Source organism: Lemur catta, chromosome 11, assembly GCF_020740605.2.
Source record: "Lemur catta isolate mLemCat1 chromosome 11, mLemCat1.pri, whole genome shotgun sequence".
NCBI classification, from domain to species: domain Eukaryota; kingdom Metazoa; phylum Chordata; class Mammalia; order Primates; family Lemuridae; genus Lemur; species Lemur catta.
This window is the reverse complement of record NC_059138.1, coordinates 93,195,133-93,220,198: the sequence shown is the minus strand read 5'-3', so window position 1 is coordinate 93,220,198 and position 25,066 is coordinate 93,195,133. Positions and strand designations below refer to the sequence as shown.

General features: G+C 48.9%; 1 protein-coding gene across 2 annotated transcripts in view; it reads left to right on the top strand.

The window, feature by feature from the left end:
• Window positions 1–25,066, top strand: part of DDC (dopa decarboxylase) — an 80,103-nt gene that overhangs the window by 51,873 nt on the left and 3,164 nt on the right. For both annotated transcript variants that reach the window (XM_045564733.1, XM_045564734.1), the window contains exons 8-13: window positions 247–341; window positions 3,489–3,556; window positions 13,015–13,091; window positions 15,799–15,818; window positions 21,127–21,225; window positions 23,283–23,384. In XM_045564733.1, the coding sequence (XP_045420689.1) occupies window positions 247–341; window positions 3,489–3,556; window positions 13,015–13,091; window positions 15,799–15,818; window positions 21,127–21,225; window positions 23,283–23,384 (461 nt within the window). The remainder of the gene's footprint in view (window positions 1–246; window positions 342–3,488; window positions 3,557–13,014; window positions 13,092–15,798; window positions 15,819–21,126; window positions 21,226–23,282; window positions 23,385–25,066) is intronic.

The following is a 25,066-nucleotide window of genomic DNA, read 5'->3' as shown; positions in this document are numbered from 1 at the left end:
GGTTCAGGCTTGAAAACCAAGGGGCGCAACGGATTCCAGTCCCCCGAGCGCCTGGTGCGCGTCTGTGGCCAGGAGCGCCCAGCCCGGCCCTCAGCTGGTGGCCTGCAGGGGCGAGGGGCCCCTCAGAGCCAGTGTTAGCTCGACAGATACTGCAGCTACGCCACAGGCAGGAAGGACACGGGGGCAGCTCAGACTCACGTGCCGCGGGCGCCGGCTGAGAACTCTCCCTCTGCTTCTGGACGTTAGGCAACAAGGAGGACATGTGGCTGCACATCGACGCTGCCTACGCCGGCAGCGCCTTCATCTGCCCCGAGTTCCGGCCTCTTCTGCACGGAGTGGAGGTAGGCCTGCTCTTCGCTCTTCAGTGCGGCCAGTCTTTAGCGTGCTCTGTTATCAATGACTTTAATTTCTTGCTACTGAGGTTTGTTTCAGGAAAATTATTTTTGAACTAACTCCAGGGATTATTGGAAATTATACCTCCTCAGAGCAAGGGCTGAGAACCTTCCCTGGCCACACAAGCTGCCTTCTGGAACCACCCCTGACGTTTATAGCTGTTTTCAGTCTACACAAATCCTGGACACGGTTGTCACGACAGGATAGATTTTAGCTTATCAAAGTGTGGGAAAATATTTAGGGACAAAATAAGATCTTAATACATTTCAGCTCAAAGGGTAATTTAAAATACCGATTTTAAATTCCATACAATCTGGTTCAATGTGATAGTCCTGTTCTGGCCACACGTCTGAAGGTGATAGTCACTTTAACCAATATTGAATGAGCAGGCACCAATGCATTTAAATGCTCCTCTGAAATCGTAAAATGTGGTTTGCAATGTGACGTGAAGCCCCTGCCTCTGTTGAGAAATAGCAATCATAATTATTGACTAATGCTTTGCTTCTCTAAAGAGCTGCAGAACGAAGATGGTCCAGACTCAACACAAAGAAACAGCTCACAGATGTGCTGTGATGTGTTATTTCAGACCCCAGCAGGAGTTCACTGTTGGTGGCAGCTCATAGTGCAGGAAGTCTCTCCTCCCCAGGAACTCAGATATAAACGCCATAAAGGGTCCCGAGAGGCAGTCTTCGGCAGTGTCCAGGGGAAGGAGCCAAGGCACTGGCCAAGGAGGGAATGCTTTCTGCTTAGGGGCGGGGGCTTCGTGGGACCTCACCCATATGCGGTGCAGGATGAAAGGCATGGTCTTTGGCCTTAGACTCCTTGGCTCAAATCCCAGATTTACCCTTAGGTTAGATCTCCTCCTTATGCCTCATGAAATGGATTTCATAATGATACCTCCTTTGTAGGATTGTTGTAAGAAGCAGATGGGTTAATCATATTTAAAGGGCTTAAAAACAGTGTCTGGTACACAGTAAGTACTGAGCATGCATTAGATGCTTTTATTATTTTTTGCTGTGACTTGGAGAAACTTCCTCAAAACCTTTCTCTGCTCACGTCAGGCTTGCCAATCAATTTTCTAATTCCTGTTTTGAATTCTCATAATGCTGTAACACTAGAAAAGTGGGTGTCAGAGGTGTAGCATACAAATGGTCCCATCTTTGAAAAGAACAGCCCCTTATTACTAGTGAATAAAGTAGCATTCTGGTTTATATCTCCATCACATTTGTTCATTCGATAACTACTGATCGAGTACTTACATGCTGGGAATCAGATGGGTCCTCGCGGGGACATGGAGCTGCCAGAGGCCTTTGTAAGTGCTGGAGACGGGGTGTAGTGGGCGGGAGGTTCTGACAACGCGATGCTGACATCCAGCGCTGCACAGTTCACTGCTGACAGCCAGCTTGGGGGGCGTTTGGTGCTGGGAAATGGATAAATCTCTATTCCATATAAATACCTTTTATTGTGGAGAGAATACATATCACTTGAAATGCCTGTCCCCGGACAGTTTCAAGTGAGGAAAGGCTAGTGTTCATCTGGGATTCATTTATGTGTCTCTCCCCAAGGCTTGGCTGGGCTAGATGCCCTTTTCTAACTCCAGGCATTAGGTTTAGGGTTTTGTGATCTTTTCCTACCACTACTCAACCTGTGGTTTCACCTTTCACACAAGGGGCCTAACTGTCAGACCACCACAGCGGCAGGCACTGCAGCTAGATCCAGCTAGATCCTATCGGCAGCAGACGGTGTTTCACGCCGACAATGAGTCATTCCAATATTTCCTCCATTATTGCTGCAGCCTCTCTTTCCTTGCGGGGCTGAGGGCTGCTGCTGCTCCCGGGCCAGATAAGGGGCTGCAATATCCTGTCGTGGCCCTGCCCTGGGAGATAAGAGCCTTTCTCTCTGTCAGCAGGAGGAAAACAGCACTGTTGGGTAATGAAAGAAGCTTAAACAGATCAGCCCCACAGGAGAGAACTAATAAAATCCCCAGCAAACAAAGCTCCTCTTTAACCTTTTGTCTCCTTTTATCAACAAATGAAACTTGCTGTAATTTCCTGTCTCTTACTCAAAATTACTTTTATTGAAACCTGGAAGGAAATGAATCTGCACCTCCAGAGCCGGTGGACGAGGAAGGTTGCCGTCGCTGGCCAAATGTCTCCCTGGGGACGCGGGCCGGGGTCCTTAAGCCTTTGCTGCCTTTTCAGTGCACGTCCCTGCAACCAAATAGAGAAGAGGTGCCCGAAAGCCTTGACAGGATTGAAAAGGTTCCCAGGAGCAGATTCGACCAGAATCTGGGGACTTGCAATGGCAGCTGCCTTTATTTCTGCTTCAGTTTTGGGTTTAGCATGTGGCCAATCTCTGGCCCTGCAAGTGGACCCAGTTCTTGTTCAGATGACAAACCAGGGCCTGCATTTTGAAAGATGTAAGGAAGCACCATTTGTGACAGCTCACTGACAATGCAGGCTGCCCTCCTTGACTATTCTTGGTAATTGGAGTCTCTGCTTTTCTCCTTGAAAACATGGTAGCAGCTGACATTGATGCTCGTAGCTGGAGCCGCTGTTTGCACTTGTTGCCCAGGACCGTCCAGCCAGGGGATCTGTAGCTGTTAGGAATACAGTGAACTTGGATATTGGCTTTAAAAATAAAGAAGCAAATATTTAGGTAAACGGGGAGAGTTGCTGGTATGTTACAGTAGTGCTGGCAAAAGATCCAATCAAGTAAATGAATACTGGGTTGATCCCTAATTACTGTATTAGTTACGAAATTTTCACTTTCCTGTTGTTTATGGTGACACATATATTCTCAGAACTTTGCTAGTTTACGAAATTGAAGGAACTGCAGGTATAAAAATATTTCACAGGCCAAATCGGTACAATTTCTGGATGTTGTACTTGTGAACTAAAATTCTGATTATTCCAAATATTCCAGTAGTTTGAAACATAATATGGATATATTTTGTGTCACTTTAGACTCTGCAAATTTGAAAGTGCTTTTCATTTGGGGATATAAACTTTTAATTCATATGTATGAGGTCTTGTTTTATAACTAAACATTTATGACTAAAATGTTTTCTTTTTGCTGTTCTTGCTCCTTGGCAGTTTGCAGATTCATTCAACTTCAATCCCCACAAATGGCTTTTGGTGAATTTTGACTGCTCTGCCATGTGGTAAGTTTCCCTGTTTGTGAGATGCTGGTGGCCTGTCCCCACTGCTCTTCCGAGCTGATGGCCTTTCTGAAAGGAAGCTGGCAGGGAGAAGGTGCCAGAGCCGAAGGGGCACATCTAGTCACTCAGCTCACTGCTTGCTTCGGATTCTGCACTGTGGATAGAATTCTTGCTAAATCTTACCCTGGCTGGAAACTTCTATCTGGAACATGACTGCGACATGCTGACATAAGAAGAGGGAAGGCTGAAAGAGTCGATCTGTAATTTGATTTATCTAGTATTAACAGAAAACAAATGCAAGGAAATTTCGGTACATACTTTTAATTCAGTCGCTTCTGTGTTTTTGTTCTTGGATTCTCAATCAGTCTTAGTCTAATACTCAGTTTAAGCAATCTGAGTCTAAATGCTAAAAAGCATTTGCTAAGGAAAAATACAGCAACCCTGTTTCCTAAGAATTTCCCTGGAAATTCTTAATAACAGTGCCATAATGCCTTGGTAATATTTAGAGTAAGAAAAAGAACTCAAAAATTAAGGTGGATGATATTACATCACATACATGATGTCTAAAGAAATCATGCTGATGGGGAATATTATGGTGACGCTAGAAACTAGTCCCTCCAAACATTTTAGAGTAAGAAGTTGATTAATCAATCATAAAGCCAGAAGGCTTTGCACAAATTTTGTAAGGTATACAAACAATCAGTTTGCCTTTTTACTAGTTTATTTAAAGGCAAACCACATTTACAGTTTTTTACTTTTTACTTTTGTTCATCAAATTTTTTTTGGTCAGTCGTGTTCCCAAACTTCTGATATGTGATTTTAAAACTAATTAGTATGTGGGTATTTCAGGCTTCATTTGTCTGAAATACAAAGATTTATAAAAGCTACAGCTGTTATGCATGTCAGTATCCTTTTGCATTCTTGAAGTTGTTTTACTACTTTTCCTAAAGTGGAACACAGTGAGGACAGTTGATACAGTGTATCTAAAGTCCCTTTTTTCAAGACTTAGCTTTCTGCTGAGATATTTGGTCATTTGGGAAAACTCTCTAAGGGGGCTGGAGTTCAGAAGGCCCAGGCAGAGGGTCAGCAAGGGCTCGGAGGAACTAGGGCTCTGCCTGGATGCCTTTTGTTCTGCAGGGGCTGGGTGTCCTCAGATGCCAGCAGCATTCCACACAGTAAGCCCAGAGCCACCCGCAGCTGTCAGGGCTGTGGGCGTGAGGTGCTGCTGGGCGGGGCTGACGGGAGCAGGGGCTGTCCCGTGCCAGGAGGTTGTGCAGAACAGCATCAGCAACAGCTGCTTAGTGGGTGCTGATGGGGGCAGGCGCCCTTGAAGGCCCTGATCTCACTGTGGCTCTCTGGACCCTGTGCAGCCCTGTGAGGGCACAGACATTGCCACACTCCCATTCAGGAACTGAAGCTGTCAGGGACCAGAAATATTTTGGACCACCGGTCTTTGATGCAAAGATTGACATAATATAAGGAGTGTGATACATGCGGCGTCCTGCCCTCGGGTCCAGACAACAAGTGCAAATGTTAAGGCTGAGAGAAAACATGCTTTGTCAGTGACATGGTGAGAAAGATTCGAACCCTTCCTGGACTGTGACGTGCCTGTCGCTGGAGCTGATGTGACCCTAGGCTGCCTCAGACACGCCAAAGCAGATGTAACGTGACCAGAAGGCTGTGTTTCCATCTGTCTCGGGCAGACCCTCCCTGGCATTCCGTGTTCAGTTCAGGCACCAGCCTGTAAAGAGAAATTTGACAGCGTGGTAGTCAAAGAAGAAGACAGGCAGGAAGCACAGGGGCGAGGCCGTGCCACTTGGAGAAGGGAGAAAGGGCAGAGTGATTAGTCTGCAGAAACAATTAAACATAGGCCCTAAGACCAAGAGCACTCTCCATGTTGGAAAGTTTGCCGCAGAGAAGGGTGCTGGGGTTCGTTCTCATTTCCTGGTGGAGAGCACAGTGGTGGCGGGAGGGGGGGGGTTTCAGTACTCGAGGAGCTTCCTACCTCCCTGTGGGTTTGAAAGGCTAAATAAACGTGTTTTAGTTATGATATAGAATGTGCTCTTTCTCTCCTGAGCTGGTGGGTTCCGGGCAGAACAGGGGTCAAGGATTTTGGTGAGATGCTGTGTACTTGGGAAAGGTTTTGTTCCATGACACCATGAAAACAGCATGGATATTGATTGATGGAATTTGACTTTGAAGCATTTGTGTTTCAACATAGAAATTGCTAATCTTGACTGCTGGGGGCCTGTGCGTGTGTTAGTCTGCTAGGGCCACCGTGACAAAGTGTCACACCCTGGGGGCCTAAACAACAGAGGTGTTGTTCTCTCACAGTCCCAGAGGCCGGCAGTCCAGGATGCGGGCAGGCAGGCTGGTCTCCCCGGAGCCCGCTCTCCTGGCTGTGGACGGCCATCTTCCGCCGAGTCTTCACACGGTCTTCCCTGGCGTGTCTTTCGTCCATGTTCGCTCTTGTCATCAGGACACTAGTCCAATTGGATTGGGTCCCCATCGTATGACTTCAACTACATTACCTCTTTAAAGGCCCTGTCTCCAAATACAGTCACATTCTGATGTCCTGGCAGTTGGGACTGCAACACACAAATGTATCATATCGGGGGACAGGATTTGGCCGGTAACATGCTCATCGGACCCTCCCAGCAGCTCTCCTGGCATAGGGGCTGTTACCCCTACTTTTCAGATCGGGAAGCTGCAGTTCAAGCCGTTTGGTTGGTTTGTGTGAGGGCACAGTTATCCATGCCAAAGCCACAGCCACAGAGGCAGTGTTTAATGGCAATAGGGGTGAAGTCTTAAAATCTAGTGCTAAGTAAAAAGAGGAAGATAGAATTCTGTAGCTCGCAGTATGCAGACTAAGAGTGTGTGACACAAAGCAACACACAGTTCACAAACACACACACAAACAAAAGCTTGCACATGGAACATGTTGGGATCATTCCTTATGGATATAGATGACATGGGAGAATGAAGGCTGTTTTTTTTTGTAAATGAGCCAAAATCAGGCTCCATTTCTATTTCCACTTTTGTCCAAGCTGCCATTGACCCATTTTCTCTCTAAGTACTGAAAATAGTCCTGAATTTTAGCCCAGGATGTGTAGCTAAGGCAGAAGGCAAATAGTGGGACCACAGCATCCCCTTCCTCTATTCCCCTGCCCACCTGAGAGGTGGGTTCACTGAGCATGCCCCGCGGGTGGTTCCCCTGCCTGTTTGCAGAGGGTGTCAGGAGAGACAGCACCTCGTGGTGCACAGGGAGTTGGGAGAAGGGAGGCTGAGAATCTATTCAGAGGCCTTTTTTGCACTGTCCTGAATATCACGGGATAAACACAAATATTTTAACAGTGTAAGAGTAATGTGATCTGCCATAATACAATAGAATACAGATAATGAGGATGCTTGTAAGAACCAGAATTCAGAGAAGGGCAGGCATCCCTCCACATTCTTAAGAGTTTAAACTAAGCAGAGCCTGGCATGGTGGCTCATGCCTGTAATCCTAGCACTTTGGGAGGCTGAGGTGGGAGGATTGCTTGAGGCTAAGAATTCAAGACCAGCCTGGACAACACAGCAAGACCCTCATCTCTACAAAAAATAAAAAAATTAGCCAGGTGTGATGGTGCACGCCTGTATTCCCAGCTACTCAGAAGGCTGAGGCAGGAAGATGGCTTGAGCCCAGGAGTTCAAGGCTGCAGTGAGCTGTGGTGGTGCCACTGCACTCCAGCCTGGGAGACAGAGTGAGACCCTGTTTCTAAAACAACAAGAACAACAACGAGGAGTTTAAACCGAACAAACAAATGATCCTAGGTGAGGAATTTTTTAGTGTCTTTTAAAATTTCACTGATACGACAAACAACACATAAATGAATTTTTTTTATTGCTCTCACTGGCTTTTTGGTATTCCTTAAAATAAGAAGTTCCTTTCTTTTGTTTAATGAAATTTTACCAATGGTTGGTCCAAAATTTAACATAAAGGCTTTGGTTATATTCTTTAAATATTGAAATGGACAAGATAATTGAAGTTTCTAAAACAGGCAATCGTTACAAGCACAGTAAACACTTTTCACAATGAATTCATTATTTTGTTCATAAGCTTTTTATTGCTTATTTGGTATTTTGAATCTTTTATATGTAAATGTGAGTCATTCTGCCCAGAGCTGTATGTCTCTTTAATATCAGATCTCCAAAGAAAGTTTCAAATTCCATATACACCAAAGGCATGTTACCTACATTTCATAAAAAAGCTTGGTTTTTTTCCCACCAAAATTAAATTTTATTACAAATTGTTTTATAGCATTTGTATACTTCTGTTACATTGGAAAGTTTTTAAAAATTTAGTTTCTTTACAAGAGTTTTAATTGCTCTAGTAATGGTGAGATTTGATTCTAGAACTTGTGTTAAAACAGTAGACAATTTTCTACATATCTTTTTGGTTTCTTTGCACTTTGGTCTGGGAGCCCTTTAGTATCTTAAATCCTTTTAGCTGTTTTTGGCACCAGGAGGCAATGCCAGTTCTTGTTTGGTGAGCCCTACCTAGTGTAGACTTTTAAAAAACAAAACATAAGGAGCCAGGCTTTCAGCCCCGCCTGGGGGTTCCTCCCCTCCTCCCCCAGGAATGTGGCCTCAAGGAGAGGCAGTCCTCACCCAGAGGCCCTGCAGTGCCAGGTGGCTCTCGCCTGAAAGGATGTTACTCTGTGTTGTGAGCACACATGTGCACTTGCACATCTATTTCATTAAGTAAATTCTTCCTTTTATTGATAATATCCATTAAATGTCACAAGGAAATACAAAGCTAGTACCTAAATATTGAAGAGAAAACCACCACAGATGTATTGGAAATATGGGTCGATGAATAAAGTGTGATGGGAAATTGGAAATACTAAGAACTAGATAAAAATAAAGAGTCAGTAGAACCAGTGACATGCAGCTAAAGTAGCACATGGAGACAGACTTGGACAGAAGAGCAGAAAGCCAGAAAGCCTTAAGCTAAGCGTCCATGTTAACTAGAAAACAGCAGCAGAACAAACCCCTAAGCACTAAAAGGAGTAAAATAATGAAGATTAGCAACATAAGGAAGTAGACAAAGACATGGCAGAGAGGGTCAGCAGAGGGATGTGGCCCCTGGCCTGCCTAAGTGAATAAGCCCTCTCTGGAAAGATGGATTGAAAATAAAGAGGAAAGTTACCGGTAATCTGTGGTAGAAAATAAGAAGTATCCACAGATACTGCAGAGATTTCAAAAAGCAGTAAGGGAGCACTATGAACAACATCGTGCCAAGATTTGCCCACAAATACATGCAGGCAGTAACAACAGTAAAACATGCTACCAAAACTGCCTCAAGAATAAAGAGAAAACTTAAAACATCTTGTTGCTAACACAATGTGCCAATATTTAAATTTTCTTACAACGGACATATTTAAATTCTTATCAAAGTAAATATTTCACCAAACTGCAGGGGATTTATCAGGATAATCAGACGGAATTCACAGAGAACAGCAAAGAGGGCAACTCCCTCGCTTACATCAGGAAGTGAGTCTAACTTTCATTCTAAAACCAGATGAGAAACTAAGAAAGAAAAACTATAAAACAACCTCACAAACTTAAATGCAAAAAGTCTAAGTCAAACATTAGCAAATAAAATCCAATGATGTTTTCTTAAAAACATAGTATGTTATGACCAAATTGTGTTTATTCCAGATATGCCAGGGTGGTTTAATATTAGAAGATTTTATAATGTCATTTGCCATGTTAACAGCACAGGAAAAAAAGTTACCATCACATTAAATGCAGAAAAAGCATTAGATAAAATTTAACACCCATTCAGGACAAAAAGTCTTAGTAAAATAACAACAGAATAGAACTTTTTTAATCTGATAAAAGATGTCTACCAAAAAGCTCTAGTAAGCCTCTTCTTAATGGTGAAATATTAGAAGCACTCCCTTTAAAATCAGGAAAAAATAAGGATTCCCATAATCACCGCATCTGTTCAACATTGTACTCTCTTGACCTGCACAGTAAGAAAAGATAAAGAAGTAAAAGAAAAGGATCAGAATGGAAGATGCAAAACTCCCATTATTCTCAGATGATGTTACCGTCTGCAATAAAAAGAGAATCTTCACAGTATTATTAATAACAGAACAAAGCAAGTGTCTCAATGTACTAACATTTTTTAAGGTTGCATTTTTTTACATGTACAATGCACAGCACATGTAATTTTTAAAAATGAATTATTCTTTATAATAGCAAGAAAAGATATGGTTACTATGAGCAAATATATCAAAACCTGTTCAGATTTATATGAAGAGAATTCTACACTATTTTGTAAGTCATTAAAGAAGTCCTAACTAAATGAAGTGATATGTACATGGAGGTGAAAATTCAATATCAGACCTTAGTGCAATTCTAATATATATCCTGGATGGCATAATACTTACACAGGCCAAAAGTAGCCAAGAGACTTGTGGAAAAGGAATATGGTGGGGAACTTGCCCCATCAAATATCAATATATACGTAAAGCAGCAAAGATTGTGTCAATGTATTACCAGCCCAGGCATGAGATGGTAAAGCAGATCCAAAGACAGAGCCCAGAAACAGACCCACACATATTCAAATTACCATCACTAATGTTTACAGTATTGTAACAATCTAGAATGACAATGACAAGAAATCTAATGGAAAGATGAAAAAAATTTCCTTGCCAAAGAGGAAACAGATATGGCCCTACTAGTGCAAAGTTACACAGTCTCATTAGTAATCAGAAATGCAAAGTGAAATCACAATGAAACACTACAGATTGTTGACAATAAATTCTCTCCATACCAAATGTTGGCCAGGGTATGGAACAAGAGGAGCTTTGATGGTGCACAACCGTTGCGGAGACTAATTTGGTGCTTTCTGTCAAGTAAGGTTGTAGACACCTTCCTCCAACCCTGATACCTGGCCCTGTCTGAGTCCATAAGTAGATGTATATCCTACAGGTGCCTCTGCTCAGAGGTGCCAGGAGACGTGCACAGGACTGCTCAAAGTAGCGTAGTTGTCTAATAATAACTGGGAGACAGTAGGAGGAGGAAGGGATTGGATCCGTGCACACAATAAAATCCGACGAAGTAGTGAAAACAAGAGAAAACAAGAGCTGCATGTATGAATGGGTGTGAAACTCACAAGTCTATTTTTGGCAGAAAAAGCAAGTTGTAGAAAAATACACAGAGAATGATGTCATTTATGTTTAAATATCTGAAGTTTATGTTACAGTACGTTTAGAAATATGCAAAATAGGCCGGGTGCGGTGGCTCACACCATGTAATCCGAGCACTCTGGGAGGCCCAGGCAGGAGGACTCCTTGAGGCCAGGAGTTCAAGACCAGCCTGAGCAAGAGTAAGACCCTGTCTCTACAAAAAATAGAAAAATTAGCCAGGGGTGGTGATGTGTGCCTGTAGTCCCAGCTACTCAGCAGGCTGAGGCAAGAGTTTGAGGCTGCATTGAGCTATAATGATGCCACTGCACTCCAGCCCAAAAGCAGGAATTTGTGCAGAAAATTTTGAAAAACTACGTGGGAGAGATTAAACCAAATTCAGCCTTGTGGCCTCCTACATAGAGCAGGGAGAAGGAGGGACGGGACACACAGGAAGATTTAACTTTTATTTAGGATTTAAGTTTTCTTTCATAAGCAGCAGAGAGAGATAGTATTCCTTATGCCTTTTTGTATGGCTTTTATGGTGCATAATATTTTTTTAAATTAAAAAAAACAGCTGGAAGATCCTGGCTGAGAGTCAGTGGGGAGTGGAAGTGTGCTCTTCATGGGAAAAGGGCAGAATTCCACGAATAGCCATAGATCTCACACCGTTTCTCTCTCCTCCTCCCTTCTCTTTCAGAGCTTGCCCCAATACAGAGACACCTACAGGAAATCCTCTAGTGGCTCCTCATAAAATGCCTGTGATGCCACAAAACTCTCTCACACATCCCCGGGTCAAAGTGAGAATATGCACTAGACAGCTTATTATTTCTACCCACCTAGTCTGTCTTTTAACCCTTTAAAGAAATAAAGCCTCAATTATCTTTTATAAATAAATCTAGCCTCTTTCCCTCCCATGTCCTCATTGGTAAGCCACATCCTAGCATCCTATTTCATGCTCACTGGGTTTTATCTTTCAGGGACTCTCACACTATTTGTTTTCAAGCCTAAGCTACTGTCAGATTGACATTTCTTCTCTAGTTTGCCCCTAGGGTAAACTATTTGCCACAAAATTGCTTTGAGATGGTGTCCACACTGCCAAATGAAGCGGAGCGGCAATTACCATATAGCGCAGGCCCTTCAAATCCCAGCCCCAGTGAGAGCGGGGGCCCGAGTTACCCACAGTGGCTATCAGTGAGTGCTCCTTGGGACAGACGGGTGGACAAGGGCCCATGTCCACAGCACGGCGCATCTCTGCCTTCCTGCTCTATAACCTCCGTGTGTGTCTGGCACACACTTCCTGATGCTGTCGGGCACCGGGCACTGGTCCCAGCCTGGACGCAGGAGCACAGGCGCTGACCTGTGTGTCTCCCCCCACCTCTGATTCTCCACTCTGCAGACAGCAGCCAGGGGCCTGTAACCTAGTCCTGCTCTGACACTACCCAGAGTCAGCGCAGACTCCACAGGTTTAGGGCTCAGTCCCCCTAGACTGCCCCTGCTTCAGATGCCAGCCTCGGTAGTGGTCCCAGGGGACCCACACTTACGTCCCACATGGCTGCAAAGCTGGGTGGAGAGAGTCTCCCAATCTCTGCCCCAGGTTCAATAATTTGTTAGAATAACTCAGAGAACTCAAGAAAGCATTTTACTCATGTTTTCAGGTTTATTATAAAGGGTACAAATGAAGAGGTGCATAGGGCAAGGTATGGGGCTGGTGGGGTGAGCGGGGTGGGGACAGGTCACGTAGGTTCCCTGCCTTCTCTGGGTGCACCACCGTCCTGACACCTGGAACCATTTACCGACCCAGAAGCCCTCCAAACCCTGTCATTTGGGAGTTTTCATTAAGCAGGCAGAGGGAGTAAACCACTGGCCTACTCAAGCTTCAGCCCCTCTCCCCTCCCTGGGGATGGGGGTGGGGCTGCGAGTTCTAACCCTCCAATCAGCTTTGGAAGCTGTCCAGGAGGCCCCAGCTGGCAGTCATCTCATGTGCATACAGAGGACATTCTTATCACTTGGAGATGCCAAGGGCTGTAGGAGCTGTGTGCCAGCAACAGGGGCAAAGACCCAATATTCACTCTTGGTTGTAACGCGCCCTGCCCAGGCGCCGGCGCTCTGGAGAGGATGCGGCTGGAGAGCCAGGGGCGGCGGGGGCAGAGCGGGGTTCAGGGCGGCGGGGGCTGCGGGCTGCGAGCAGGTGCCTGATCCGAGCCACGTGGGGAGAGGGGGCAGTGCGGTCCAATCTAAGGTGCTTGGTCACTAGTCCTGTCATTTGTTCTCCAAAACCAGGGTGAAAAAGAGAACAGACTTAACGGGAGCCTTTAAGATGGACCCTGTTTACCTGAAGCACAGCCACCAGGACTCGGGTAAGCTGCTTCCCAGCCCCTCTGGTCTCGTCCCCGCAGCGCCGCCCTGGCCGTGCCCAGGAGCCACAGGTGACTACTGGAGTCCAGGGAGGGCCCGGTGGTGACGGGGCTGTGCGTTCTGCCTTGGCAGCCCCTCCCTGGGATGGGGTCCCTTAGGAGGCCGCGTCCCCGGGAGGCTCCAGCGCGGGGCGGGACGGCGCCGGGCGGGTCTCGTGTGGGCGCGGGCGCCTCCTCGGATAAGGGAACCTGTAACTGCTCATGACATTAGTCTTTCCGAAAAAGGATGTGCATCACCTTCCACCAATACCACAAGGGGTAAGTGACCGAGGTTGGGGCAGTGAGTGAAGAGAAAATAAGAGGACGGACACGCAACTCGGTGGTTTTGCCAGCAGACCTGCCTGCGGCACCTGGGACTGTGACACACCGGTGGGCGCGTCCCTGCCCCCCGCAAAGCCCAAAGGGGGCCAGACCGGGACAGCTCTCAAGCACCATGGGGGACACAGGCTGCTCTGGGGCCATGGCAGGGAACGCAGGGTTGTGGGTTCGCACTTACCTATGTTGTCTCATTGGACGTGGGCCAATGAATAGGGCCAATTAGTGGCAAGCATTGAACTAGAACAAAAATAAATGTAATTTTTTTTTTTTTTTTGGTAACAGAAAATTCTGTCCTAATGCTGGTTGGGGGGAAAATGGTCACACTAGCTATTTGGGCTTTTCAGATATATTCTTTATTATTAAAGATGCACATTTAGAAAACAGAAAGCAGTCAATGCTGGCCCAGAAAATGCTCACAATCCCACCACCTAAATATAAACAATGCTAATATACTGTTGTATTTCTTACCAGTCTTCTTTTATGAATTTATTGCTTTTAGTGTTTTAGCTCTATGCCATTTACAAATTTATAAGCTGCCCACCCCACTATATCTTATGAAATTTTAAAGACTTAGTAGGGACCTAAGACCTATTAAATAGTCCATGGTGTAAGTAAAATCATTGCTATAAGAAATTGCTGGCTAAGAGGGTCGTCGTTTTCTACGTTAATGGTAAACAATTATGCAAGGAAGCTCCTAAATTCAACCAGTTCTTAATAGTCCATAAGGAAGCAGAGTCCCTGAGACGCAGATTGGAACACTCCCTAATTACGTGGCTGGGCTGTGGATGCCACTGTATCTGAACCCTGCTACAGGAAGTCTCTAGTTCGCTGGTAGAGTCTTCTGCAGGGAAGGAAATGTTCTATCATTCTGCACTGTCCAGTCTGCTACTGAGCACTTGAAATGTGTCTTGTCCACTGAAGAAGTAAATTTTTAATTTCTCTTCATCTTAATTTACTTGAATTTAAATTTAAATAGCCACATGTAGCTAGTGGCTATCACGTCAGAAGGTGCATACATAAAGTAAAAAGGATGGTCATTCATTCATTTTCATTCATGACCATCATCTGGTTTTTCTTACTGAGTGCCTACTGTATACCAAGTACCCTTTTGAGTGCTGTTGTTTTACTTCCATTGGCTTCTGTGAGTCACTGTCAGGTTACTTCTGAGGACTCTGGGGCTGACCGTTATGTTTGTTTAACCAACCCCGTGACTAACGAGAGGCCGAGTGGTGTGAAGGAAAGAGTCCTCGTTAGGGGTTGAGATAGACTGTGTGGCTTTGGGCCTCTGTCTCAAGGTCACTCGTAAAATAGGGGGTTGAGCCCGATGGTCCTGCCTGTCTTCCCAGCATTGCTATTTTTTATCTTAATTGAGAAAACAGCTGTTCTCTCCTGGCAGCCAGGTGGCAGTCAGGGAGTAACACGTGACTCCAGATGTTCTTGTAAATATGATGTCGTTCCCCTGTGCAGTGCATCGAGAGCTTCTATCAGGGTGGATGTAGGTTGTATTAGGTGGAGGGTTTGTCCCAGCTGAGCATGGCATGGGCCCACGATGGCCATATTGCAGCTGTTGTTACCCGGGAAGCGGGGGACACTTATGTGCCTTGTCCAGCCTACATTAGTGGGTCAGATTCCCAAAGCACATGACCCCCTTCTCCACCATCTGTGGAGCAGGACTGCAGCACATTCTCGTAATTCTCACCTGAATCCTTGCCCAGTGTCACTTGTAGAAGCTGCTGTCTGTGAGACCTCACGCAGGGTTCTTCCCTCCCCATGATCCTCAGAGTTACTGCTTTAGGCGTGAGGGGCACTCAAGTGCAAGCAGCCAGCTTTCATAACTGATGTGCAGATAGTGAAACCGACCTGACAGCTATTCACAGAGACCTGCTCTGTGCCAGATCCACGAACAGAGACAAAAACCCCATCAGGAGTTTCATTCTCTTCTTTTCCAGTATTCTACTCACTCTTTTTATCACAAATTCACCTTGCCATGCATGAATGAATGAGCAATGAATGATTTGCATGACCTGAATGCTGACTTACTACTGGGCACTAGATGAAATCTCAGATTTTCATGCTCGTGTAACTGCAGAAAGCAAAGCTAATGGGTGTCGATTAATAACTTAGCATTTCCTGTTTGTGTTTTGGGCATCCTGCTCTCAGGGGACTCCCCTCAAATATGTTATCCCTGGAAAGTGGCACAGAGAACAGCAGCCCCAGCCCCTGGCTGGTTTAAGTGATACAAGAAATTTACCTGGAAGGTAAGAAGGATTAGTGTATGAGCAACAAATCTGTCTAATGGTTTCTTTTTTCTTTTTCCTTCTCTTTTCTCCAGGGCTTATCACTGACTACAGGGTAAGTGGGAGGCATGTCTCGCACTGTGATCCAAGGTGTGACAGGGTGCTGGGGACGTCCATGGCCATGGCTCCTGCTGCCGTCTCTCACGGTCATGGCCAGGCCCCACTGACAGGCACCTTCTACCTGGGTCCTCACTGGCAAGTACGATGTGGCCCTGCCAGGTGGTGGGCAGCTCTATGCACCCCACAGATCGGAGGTCTCAGGTGAGGAGGCCCCGCCCCCGACTGTGCTCCCAGGAAGGGGAAGGAGCTTCCGCACGGTTCGCTGAGAGGAAGGGGCTGTTTGCAGATGGCGCAGTCCCCGTGTCCCGGGCCATGTGTGCGGGGTGGCAGCAGAGGGCGTGGGAGGATGGGAAGTCAGAGGACATACCAAGCCCTCAGAAGGGGACGTTCTCTCAGCAGCCTGGCCTCCAGTCACCTCAGTTCTCTCTCTTTTCGATTTGCCACAAGTGTGGAGTAAAGATACTTTGAAAACGCCAGCGTGTCCCAGCCTTATTCTGGAAAGCAATTTGGAGTCAGAAGTAGTGCTGGGAGGCTGAGTGGAAGAGTGGAACCCGAGCTGGGGGTGGCCTGCAAGGGCAAGGGCGGGCTGGCTCCTGCCGCCACCCATCAAAAGGGGACTGGTGTCTACTTCTTTTCTGGTCAGACCTGATGGGCAAGGGCTCTCATCACAGCAGGGGCTGCCCTTTCCTGACAGAGGTGTGTCTGGAAGCTTCCGGCCAGCACAGCAGTGGGTGATGATGAGCCAGCAGGGACTGGCCCTCAAAGCCATCAAATACCCTCCCCTCCTTCCCTCTTCCCGCGACAGCCGCAAGCCAGGAGGCGCAGGGTACAAGACACCTTCCCAAGCCACCAAGGCCTGTCCTAGGACAGTGTGGGCGAAGCTTGCCTGGCACCACCCACTCCACAGTTAGAGACAAAGTCTGGGGGTGCACACGGGCACAGCAGCAAGGTCATGAATTACGCTGTTTGACGCTTTGATGTGAAATCCCTACTCAGGATCCAACTTATCTTTTAGAAAGTTATTATTCAAAGGAAAATAAGACAATAATATTAAAAACAGTTTGAGGACAAGATCACCCCGACTCTCCCCGCCCCAGCACAGCGGTGAGCTCTGTGCGGCTTCCTCCCCCTCCTTCTCTGACCCTTCTCACCCTGCCACGTGCTGTGCGACCACACTGCAGCTGGCTTCTGTCACTGACACTAAAATCACAGCCCCTCCCATGCTTCTCCTCTGCCTTACTACATACGGGAAAGCGACATGAAATTCCACGGTATGGAGTATAATTATTTAACTGTTGCCCTGTGACAGTTTCTTGCTTTCCTAAATTACACAGTGGGCATCTTGTACATACAGCTTCTTGCTTACGATGAGCTACTTTGTAGTGTGTAAGACTGAAAATGGGGTAATTAGGCACAGGACACGAAAACGTCATGCCTGTTAGTCTTCTTTACCTTTGGTTCCTCCTCAGCTTAGACATCTTTAGGAAACTGTGCCCCTTCCCCACTGCTAATCCAGAAGGCCCAGCGTCTGCCACATGCCTTGCGTGGATGGGTGCCACATTCCTCAGAATGCTTCTGTCTCTCCGTTATTAATATTTCAACCAGTTATTTCTACCAGTTTAATGGAAGGCGTTGGCCTCCATTAAGGAAAGCTCGGGCATCAGCCCCCCGCGCTCCGGCTCTACTCTCAGGCCCGTTCCCACCCGTCCCCCGGGCCCTGCGTGAGACCAAGAGGTCTCTCACCCGGACTGTTGAGGCGGCCTCTGAACTGGCCACTCCCTTTCCAGCCAGGAACTGTGTGCTGCTCCGGAAGCTACTCAGAGCAGAGAGGGTGTCTCCCTCCCAGACACCCAGGCCACCAGGGAGACCGAGGTACAGACCACCCAGGCCCCAACGACCATTCTGGAAACACCTGAAACACCTGCTCTTCTGCAATCACTGCTTCTGACCTAAGGGAAAATGTCGCAACTCCTTAGCGGGGGCCTCTGACATTGCAGCTTCTCCCCCAGCCGTTTGTTATGCTTGAGGACTGAAGTCCCAGGCATGGCGTGGGGACAGCCCTGCTCCCGCCCACCTGCTGTTTCAAGGGAGCTGTGTGCGGGCAGGTGTGAAGCACAACAGCAGCCTGGCCCCGCTGGCGTCCCCCTGGCTGGGGAGGCCCTCGGGACGGTTGTGCCTGCTGCGCGTGGTGTCCCTAGAGAGAGCAGGGACGGCATGTCGTGTATTCTCAGCATGTATTTCATGGCTAAAGAGTGGACACACGCATGGCATGGACTTTACGGAAGATTGAATGAAGAGGATGACGGAAATTATTTTGGAGCACAGGTGCACATGAGAGAGTCCTTGGCACACCATCTCCAGAAAGTAGCAGTGGTCACAGAGGGACAGACGCAGGGCAGCCCACCAGGCAAGGACACACAAGTCGGCCAGGTGTGAGTGTGACAGCCCAGCTCTCTGAGCCTGTTGTGCAAAGGGCCTGAGGCACCAGTCTCACCCTGGCTTTGCCCCTTCTGTCTCGTGGGCACAGGTACAGGTGTCACCTCCCATCTGGTGCTCCCCCTCTGCCACAGCCCAGGAGGTCCCTGACCATATTCCTGGCATGTTGTCTTTGCGGTTGCTTAGCCAGGATGCAGCAACCTCTGCCCTCTGATGTGCTCACTCGCACCTCCAGGGCTCTGTTATGGTTTCTTCTTTTAAAGTAAATTCTGGGCAAATGCCCCCAGATCCCGGCCTCTTCACCAGACTCAGTAGGTGAGGGAAAGGATATCACGGGCAGTGAAGAAAGGAATATCACAGACATCCTTGTTTTGTTCAAAGAGGTTGGAAACTCAAACCTAGGGCTGTCACAGGCACCAGGCTGGGGAGAAGACCCCGGATGCTCGGCTGCCGACCCGGGCAACTGGCGAAGTGTGGGATGGAGGGAACCGGCAGGCCCTGGCACGACTGCCCACCCACCGGAGGACGAGGGCACAGGACAGAGTCTTGGCCCCAGGAGGAGGCTGTTCAGGAACAAGGTTTGGCAGGGGAGTTCTGTGTTGTTTCTGGTTGCGAACAGCGGACTGAACGCGTAGCGACGGCGTTGGCCTCCAGCTTCCCTGGAGGGGCAAAGTGGGCCTTGTCACCTCCATTTCACAGGTGAGGGCACAGAGGGCCGGAGAAGTTACAGGAAGCTGCTGAGCGTAGTTGTAAGACAGGACCGAGGACCAGGCTCACGGGCTCACGCGCTGCCCCCACGGCCCCCTGTGCTATGTGGGTGAAGACACCACATCTTCCGGAACATTTTGGTGGCTTATCAAAGGTGCGACAAAATACAGGGTTAAAAATTTTTAATTGTGAGTGAAAAGGTACTGGAAAATAGCTGATTTGATATCCAAGAAGCCTGAAATACGAATTGATGTCTACATGCAGAATCATTTCACAGGACCTGTGCGTGAGCGTGGGTGGGTTTCCCTCCTGATGATTTAAGCACGTGGGTCAACAATGTGCCACCTGCTCTGAGCCAGGCCAGGTGCTGGGCTTGGGGCTGGGACTAAAATGGCAAACAAGACGGAGTCCCTGTCCCCTGGGAAACCACAGCCTCGTGGGAGGTGAGCCCCCCCCCACGGCAAGTCCTACTGTGGTCTGGCGCGGGTGCCAGGGACCACATGGGCAGGGCTGTGGGGTCTGGGTGTGCCTCTGACCCAGCCCTGCTTCGGCCCTGGAGAGCTAATGGCGGCATTTTTAAGCCACATTTCTGTGAGTCTTCAGTTAAACTGTGTGCGTTTTCGTTCTAGTACCACAGAAATTAAGTTTACCTTGGTATTCTTCCAAATGTTAGATTTAAATCACATGTTAATTTCTAGGAGGCTGACCTGTTGAGGGATGATTTTGCAATACAGCAACCGTGCTTAGCAAGGGCAGGGACCACTGCTTTCCTGGCCATTGGTTAGCTAGTTAGTCAGTAAGTTAGTTAGGTGGTGAGAGCTGCTTCTCTTCCTAAGGCAAGTTAGCTTAATTTTCACCGAACATCTCAACAGCTTGCAGATGCATTGCTAAATAAGACAGTAGTGTGCACGTGGGTGTGGTTTAGGCTCTGCCACATTCTGGCTCATTGACATTGGACTAGTCACTCTCCATGCCTGGAGTCTCTCTAGCAAAATGAGATCCAAGCCCCCTTTTGCAGTGCTGCTGGGAAGCTAAAACGAGATGATGGGTCAATACACCTAGCACAGGCCTGGCGTCAGATTGGGGAACCATACTGAATGGCTCTGCATCTAAACATTGGCTCTGCGTTTCCCTTTGCAACTTGAGAAGCTTTGGCAGAGCCCTTGCTCGGGGCCCCACTGCTTCTCTCGCAGTTCAGAAGCGGCTTCCATTCGGTCATTCAACACTCAGTGTTTAAAACTGCGTGCCGGTCCACTACTGAGGGCAGCACCAGACTTGGATTGGGCAGCCCACGGGGGTCCCCTGGCAGACGCCTGGGTGGGTTTGGGGTGTTGGCCTCACTGCACGGCACCGCCCCAGCCCTGAGGGGAGCCCGTCCCCACTCTCCTCTGCCGGAAGGAGTCGCCCTCAATATTTCCGCTATACACTCAAATAGAATATTATTATTTACAAGACAGCCACGAAGTGCTGCTAGGCTGTCTTCCCCAAAGGCCTGCCCTCCTCGCCCTGTCCTCTCCCACCGGCTGTATGACATTCCCAGCCATCGGGGACAGTCACACAGAACGTGGAGGGCCGGCCAGTGGGCAAAGTCTGGGAAAACTAAGGAAAGCTGCTTGGAGGGCCAACACACGGACACACGTGTTTTCTGGTGAGGGGTCTCGGGGTCATTCCGCAGTGAGCAGTGACACAGAAACGGAAGCAACATTGCTCTAGAAAATGGTGCAGGACGCCAGGAGCTGCAGGCAGCGGAGGGCTGTGGGTGTCAGCCTTAAGCACCTTCCTCATGGGCGGAGACGCCAGTGAGAGACACCCCCATCCCCATGGATCGACTCGCTGGGTACCCCCGGCCCTAGGCACCCCAGGTCTGGCGATGGCGTGCACTCAGCAAACATCTGCGGAGTGACAGCAATGAACAGCTGTGCCTCCCAGCTCCGCAGGCCCTGTCTGTCCTCACCTCTCCGACCTGTGCAAAGAAAGCCCTGCGCCGTGGAGCTGCTCACATCACGGGGACTCTGTGTCCATGACGGTCACGGCCGCCAGAGCGCGGGGGCCACCAGGAATTAGCTGCCTGCAGGAGAGACAGGTGAACCGATGAGTCGAAAAGGAACCCTGCTGCTAATATAGTCCTCACTGATGCGCTGTTTTATGTTTTGTTTCAGCACTGGCAGTTACCCCTGGGTCGAAGATTTCGCTCTTTGAAAATGTGGTTTGTTTTTAGGATGTATGGAGTGAAAGGACTGCAGGCTTATATCCGCAAGGTGACTTCCTTTTCATTACTTATCTGGGGAATATTGTGGAGGTTTCAGAGGACTTTAGACACGAGTTCAGATGTATTAATAAGGAAATCTATGGTAAGGGAACGGGCTGTACTTTGGTTGTTGAGATGAAGGTACTTGTAAGATCCCTTAAGTCACTTCCATCAGGGTTACCGGTTATCAGCTCCAGGAAGACAGTCCAAGTAAAAACAGCACATAGGTTGCACTTTAGCCACATCTAGCTGACAGGGAGCTGCCGTTCTTTCAGCAATAGTGAGAACACGATGTTTTTCTCTCCAAAACATTGCCAGAGCAGGGGCACCTTAGAGCTGGGGTGCCCCGATGCCACCCAGCCCGGTGGCTCCCAGACGGGCCTCCAGGCCAGCAGCTCCGGCCTGCGGTGGGGTCAGCGACCGCTGTGCTGGCGAATGCGCCAGGCACCCGTGCGGTGCACGCAAACCCGAGAGCCACTCTGAAAAAACAGCCCTGCTTGTTTTTTAACCTTTGAGGAAACTGAGGCCTGAATGAGAGCCAGGACGTGCCCAGGGCCCACCCACTGAGCCAGCTGTGGACGCCTGCTGATTCCAGCTGCCGCGTCCCCAAGCTTCACGGGGAGAGACGCCCTGAGGTTTTCAGCTCTGGTGACAGCGACGGGCCCTCGTTCTAAGCCCTGGTGGTAGCTGTGGGGCCAGCTGTGCAGCAGGGGGCAGGGCCCGGTGTCTCTGGGCTCTTCCTCTGGGGCCGGGTGCAAGCGCATGCGGAGTGCCTGTCCCGGGCCACCGGGCCACCGAGGGCATCTGCCTGCCTCGCAGGCTGCTGTAAGGAAAGCTGTGGAGCCGCCAAGCACTAGGAGACGCTGTTCTGGGGAGGGCTGGGACAGGGGTGTGCGTGGCATTTTGGGTGAGCTATCCCCTCCCCCCCCTGCAGGAGGGGGGCTGGGAACACGGCAGTGGGGGGGAATTCAGCTTCTTTGGGGAAAGAAGGCAAAAAAATGAGTGATTTATCTCTCCACAATGATGACATCTTTAAGTTCAAGGACAACTAGTTATGACAGTGCTGTGTCATGTTGAAAACACACCCACCTCTCTCCGAAAGGTGCCCGGTCCGCCTCAGGAGGAGGGTCTACCCCGGTCAAGGCCTGAGGGCGGGTCACGTCGGCGGCCAAAGCCTTTGGCGCCCTCTGGTGGTGACACTGGGAGCCGCCCGTTTAAGCCGCGCAGACAGCGCAGCGTTTCCGCTCGCAGCCGCCTGAGCACCTGCGACGTGAGCGCCCGTGCCGGCGGGCCGGGGCTTAGAATGAGCAGGGCGTGCCACGTACACCACAAAGAGCCTGTTGTCCTCGCATCACGTACTATTTGAATAGCTTTTGAGTTGTACAAGCATCTATAAGTTAAATAGGTTGGTGTAGTCGATGAGAAATAGGCAGTTCCTAACGGGCGGGGCGTGGGGGGTGTGATTCCACCTCCAGGTGGCAAACACCGCGCGGGGCGGCCACCGCGGCGGGCGGAGAACCGCAGCTCTGGCGTCAGGCAGCTGCGCCAGAACCCCAGCTCCGCCAAGGCCTTACTGTAGGACGTACGGCCGTGGCCTGTCGCTTGCCGTCTCTGAACCTCAGTTCTCTTATCTGCAAAATGGGTATCACCTGTGCTGTGGGCTGTCCTGAGGATGGCGCGGTGGGGACGCGCTCGGCATGGCTGGCACAGTGGAGTCTCGTGGATGTTAGCCATTATCTCCTCTGGACGGTTCAAATGCCTCTTCACGGTGTTTATTCTAAAACTATAAAAGACTGTTTGGGTGGGATAAAAAATAGTCTCACGCACAGAAGAAAATGATGGTCAGTGTTTTTCTGAAGACGCTGGGCCTTTTCTCATGGTAATGAACGCGCTTCTTCTCTGCCTGCTTGGGAACAGCTGGTGAGTGGACAGCACACACACTCGAAAATTGCTAAGAGCATACAAATGAATTATAGATGTGCAGTCTAATAAGGTTTTCTAGGTGGTTAAATTCGGAATTAAGTGGTGATGAGAAACACAAACAGATTTTCCCTTTCCTCTTTCAAGCACGTCCAGCTGTCTCACGAGTTTGAGTCCTTGGTGAGCCAGGATCCTCGCTTTGAAATCTGTGCCCAGGTCGTTCTGGGGCTTGTCTGTTTTCGGCTAAAGGTATGTTAATGTCTGTTTCCGACTTCTTCACTTTCGTTAAATAGGACAGAGAGGAAAGTGTCATTCATTACCTCCATGCTCAAGGCTTGCACTGCCTCCCAGAGGCCGCAGAACAAGGCCTGCCTTCTCCAGCCCTGGTCCTGCCCCACCTAACCCTGCGAGACTCCCTCCACGCGCTGGGCTGGGGCCGTTCACGCCTCCCCAGACCTGCGCCAAGACTTCTTGCTGGTGTGGGTCATTTGCCCTAGAATCCTCACCGCTGTTTTCATCCCCAAGCCTCCAGCCCACAGCTCTGCCACTGGAATTCCCTGGAGGACTCTCCATAGCCTCATTAATCAGCATCATCTGGGAGCTGGTTGGAAAAGCCAATCTTGGTCCCCCCAGACTTGCTGGCTGCGCCTTGGCAAGACCCCACGCAGGAGTCTGAGATGTGCTGCTCTGTATGTGCTGCGGTGCTGCTGCCTGGCACTGTGTGTCCACCGGGGAGGAAACGGTGGCCTGGGTGGGCTGGGCCATAAGGCCTCTCTGCCGACACACAGGACCACACGTCTCAAAAGGCTCTGAGATACACTGCACACACACCCTTGGTAATGTCCCTTGTGCACATGAAGCCAGATGAGGCCTAATGCTCTGACCTGTATTGAGATAATTCCCCAAGACTTTCTGAATCCATTTTGGGCCTTTTAAGGCCTCCTTGCTCAAATGAAAGGCAGCAATGAGGAGCAGGCTGGGCTCCGGTCATTGTCAGAGGGTCCCCATCAATATGCGGCCCCACCTCTTCACGTACCATTTCCTTTGCCTCGGGTGATACTTGGAGCTCTGAGGTGGGGCTGAGACCCAGGCTTGTCCAAGCCTGGAGCAGCAGAGCCAGAGCATGATTCTGACACGAGAGCTGCCCAGGACACGCCAGCTCGCTGAAGAGCGCAGGGGAGGACATCTGCGGGCAGGTGTGCAGAGGGGCAGAGGGCGGGAGGCGCCCCGAGTGTGTGTGAGAGAAGCCCCAAGGCATCGCTGTCCCGGAGCGTGCGTTTTGTGTGGGAGACCGGATGTGGCAATTCAAGCAACTTTGGTGTTGACATTGTGCTTAGACTTGTCTGCACTGAGCAGTCAGTTTTATTTTTGTTCTTACTGCCACTGTTTTTGTAGGACTTTTATATTTTGATTTTTATCAGTTTCACTGAGATGTAATTCACTTTGTCCATGTACAGTGTACATTTGGATGATTTTTAGAATATCCACAGGGTTGTGCAGCTGTCACCACAATCTAATTCTAAAACCTCTTCATCCTCTTAAAAGAAACTCCACACCCATCAGCAGTCACTCCGCACCCCCACCCTCAGGGCCTCTCATCTGCTTTCTGCCTCTGTAGACTCGTCTATTCTGCATGTTTGTATAAATGTACAATAGGCCGCCCTTTGTGACTGGCTTCTTTCACTTAGCATAATGTCGGCAAGGTTAAGACTTTTATTTTATTTGCATAATTTACAGACTACAGTGATCCTGCCTGTGTGTTGGTTTCTGTCCCTTCCCGTGTGCGGTACAGCGAGCCCTCCCACGCAGGACACCCAGGGCAGTTTCAGTCAACAAACATATACTTTTGCGAAGCTTCGCTTGTTGCTTCCGTTCCATGAACCCAGTTTCTCCCGGAGGAAGCACATTAGTCAAACACTGTGGTTCATTTT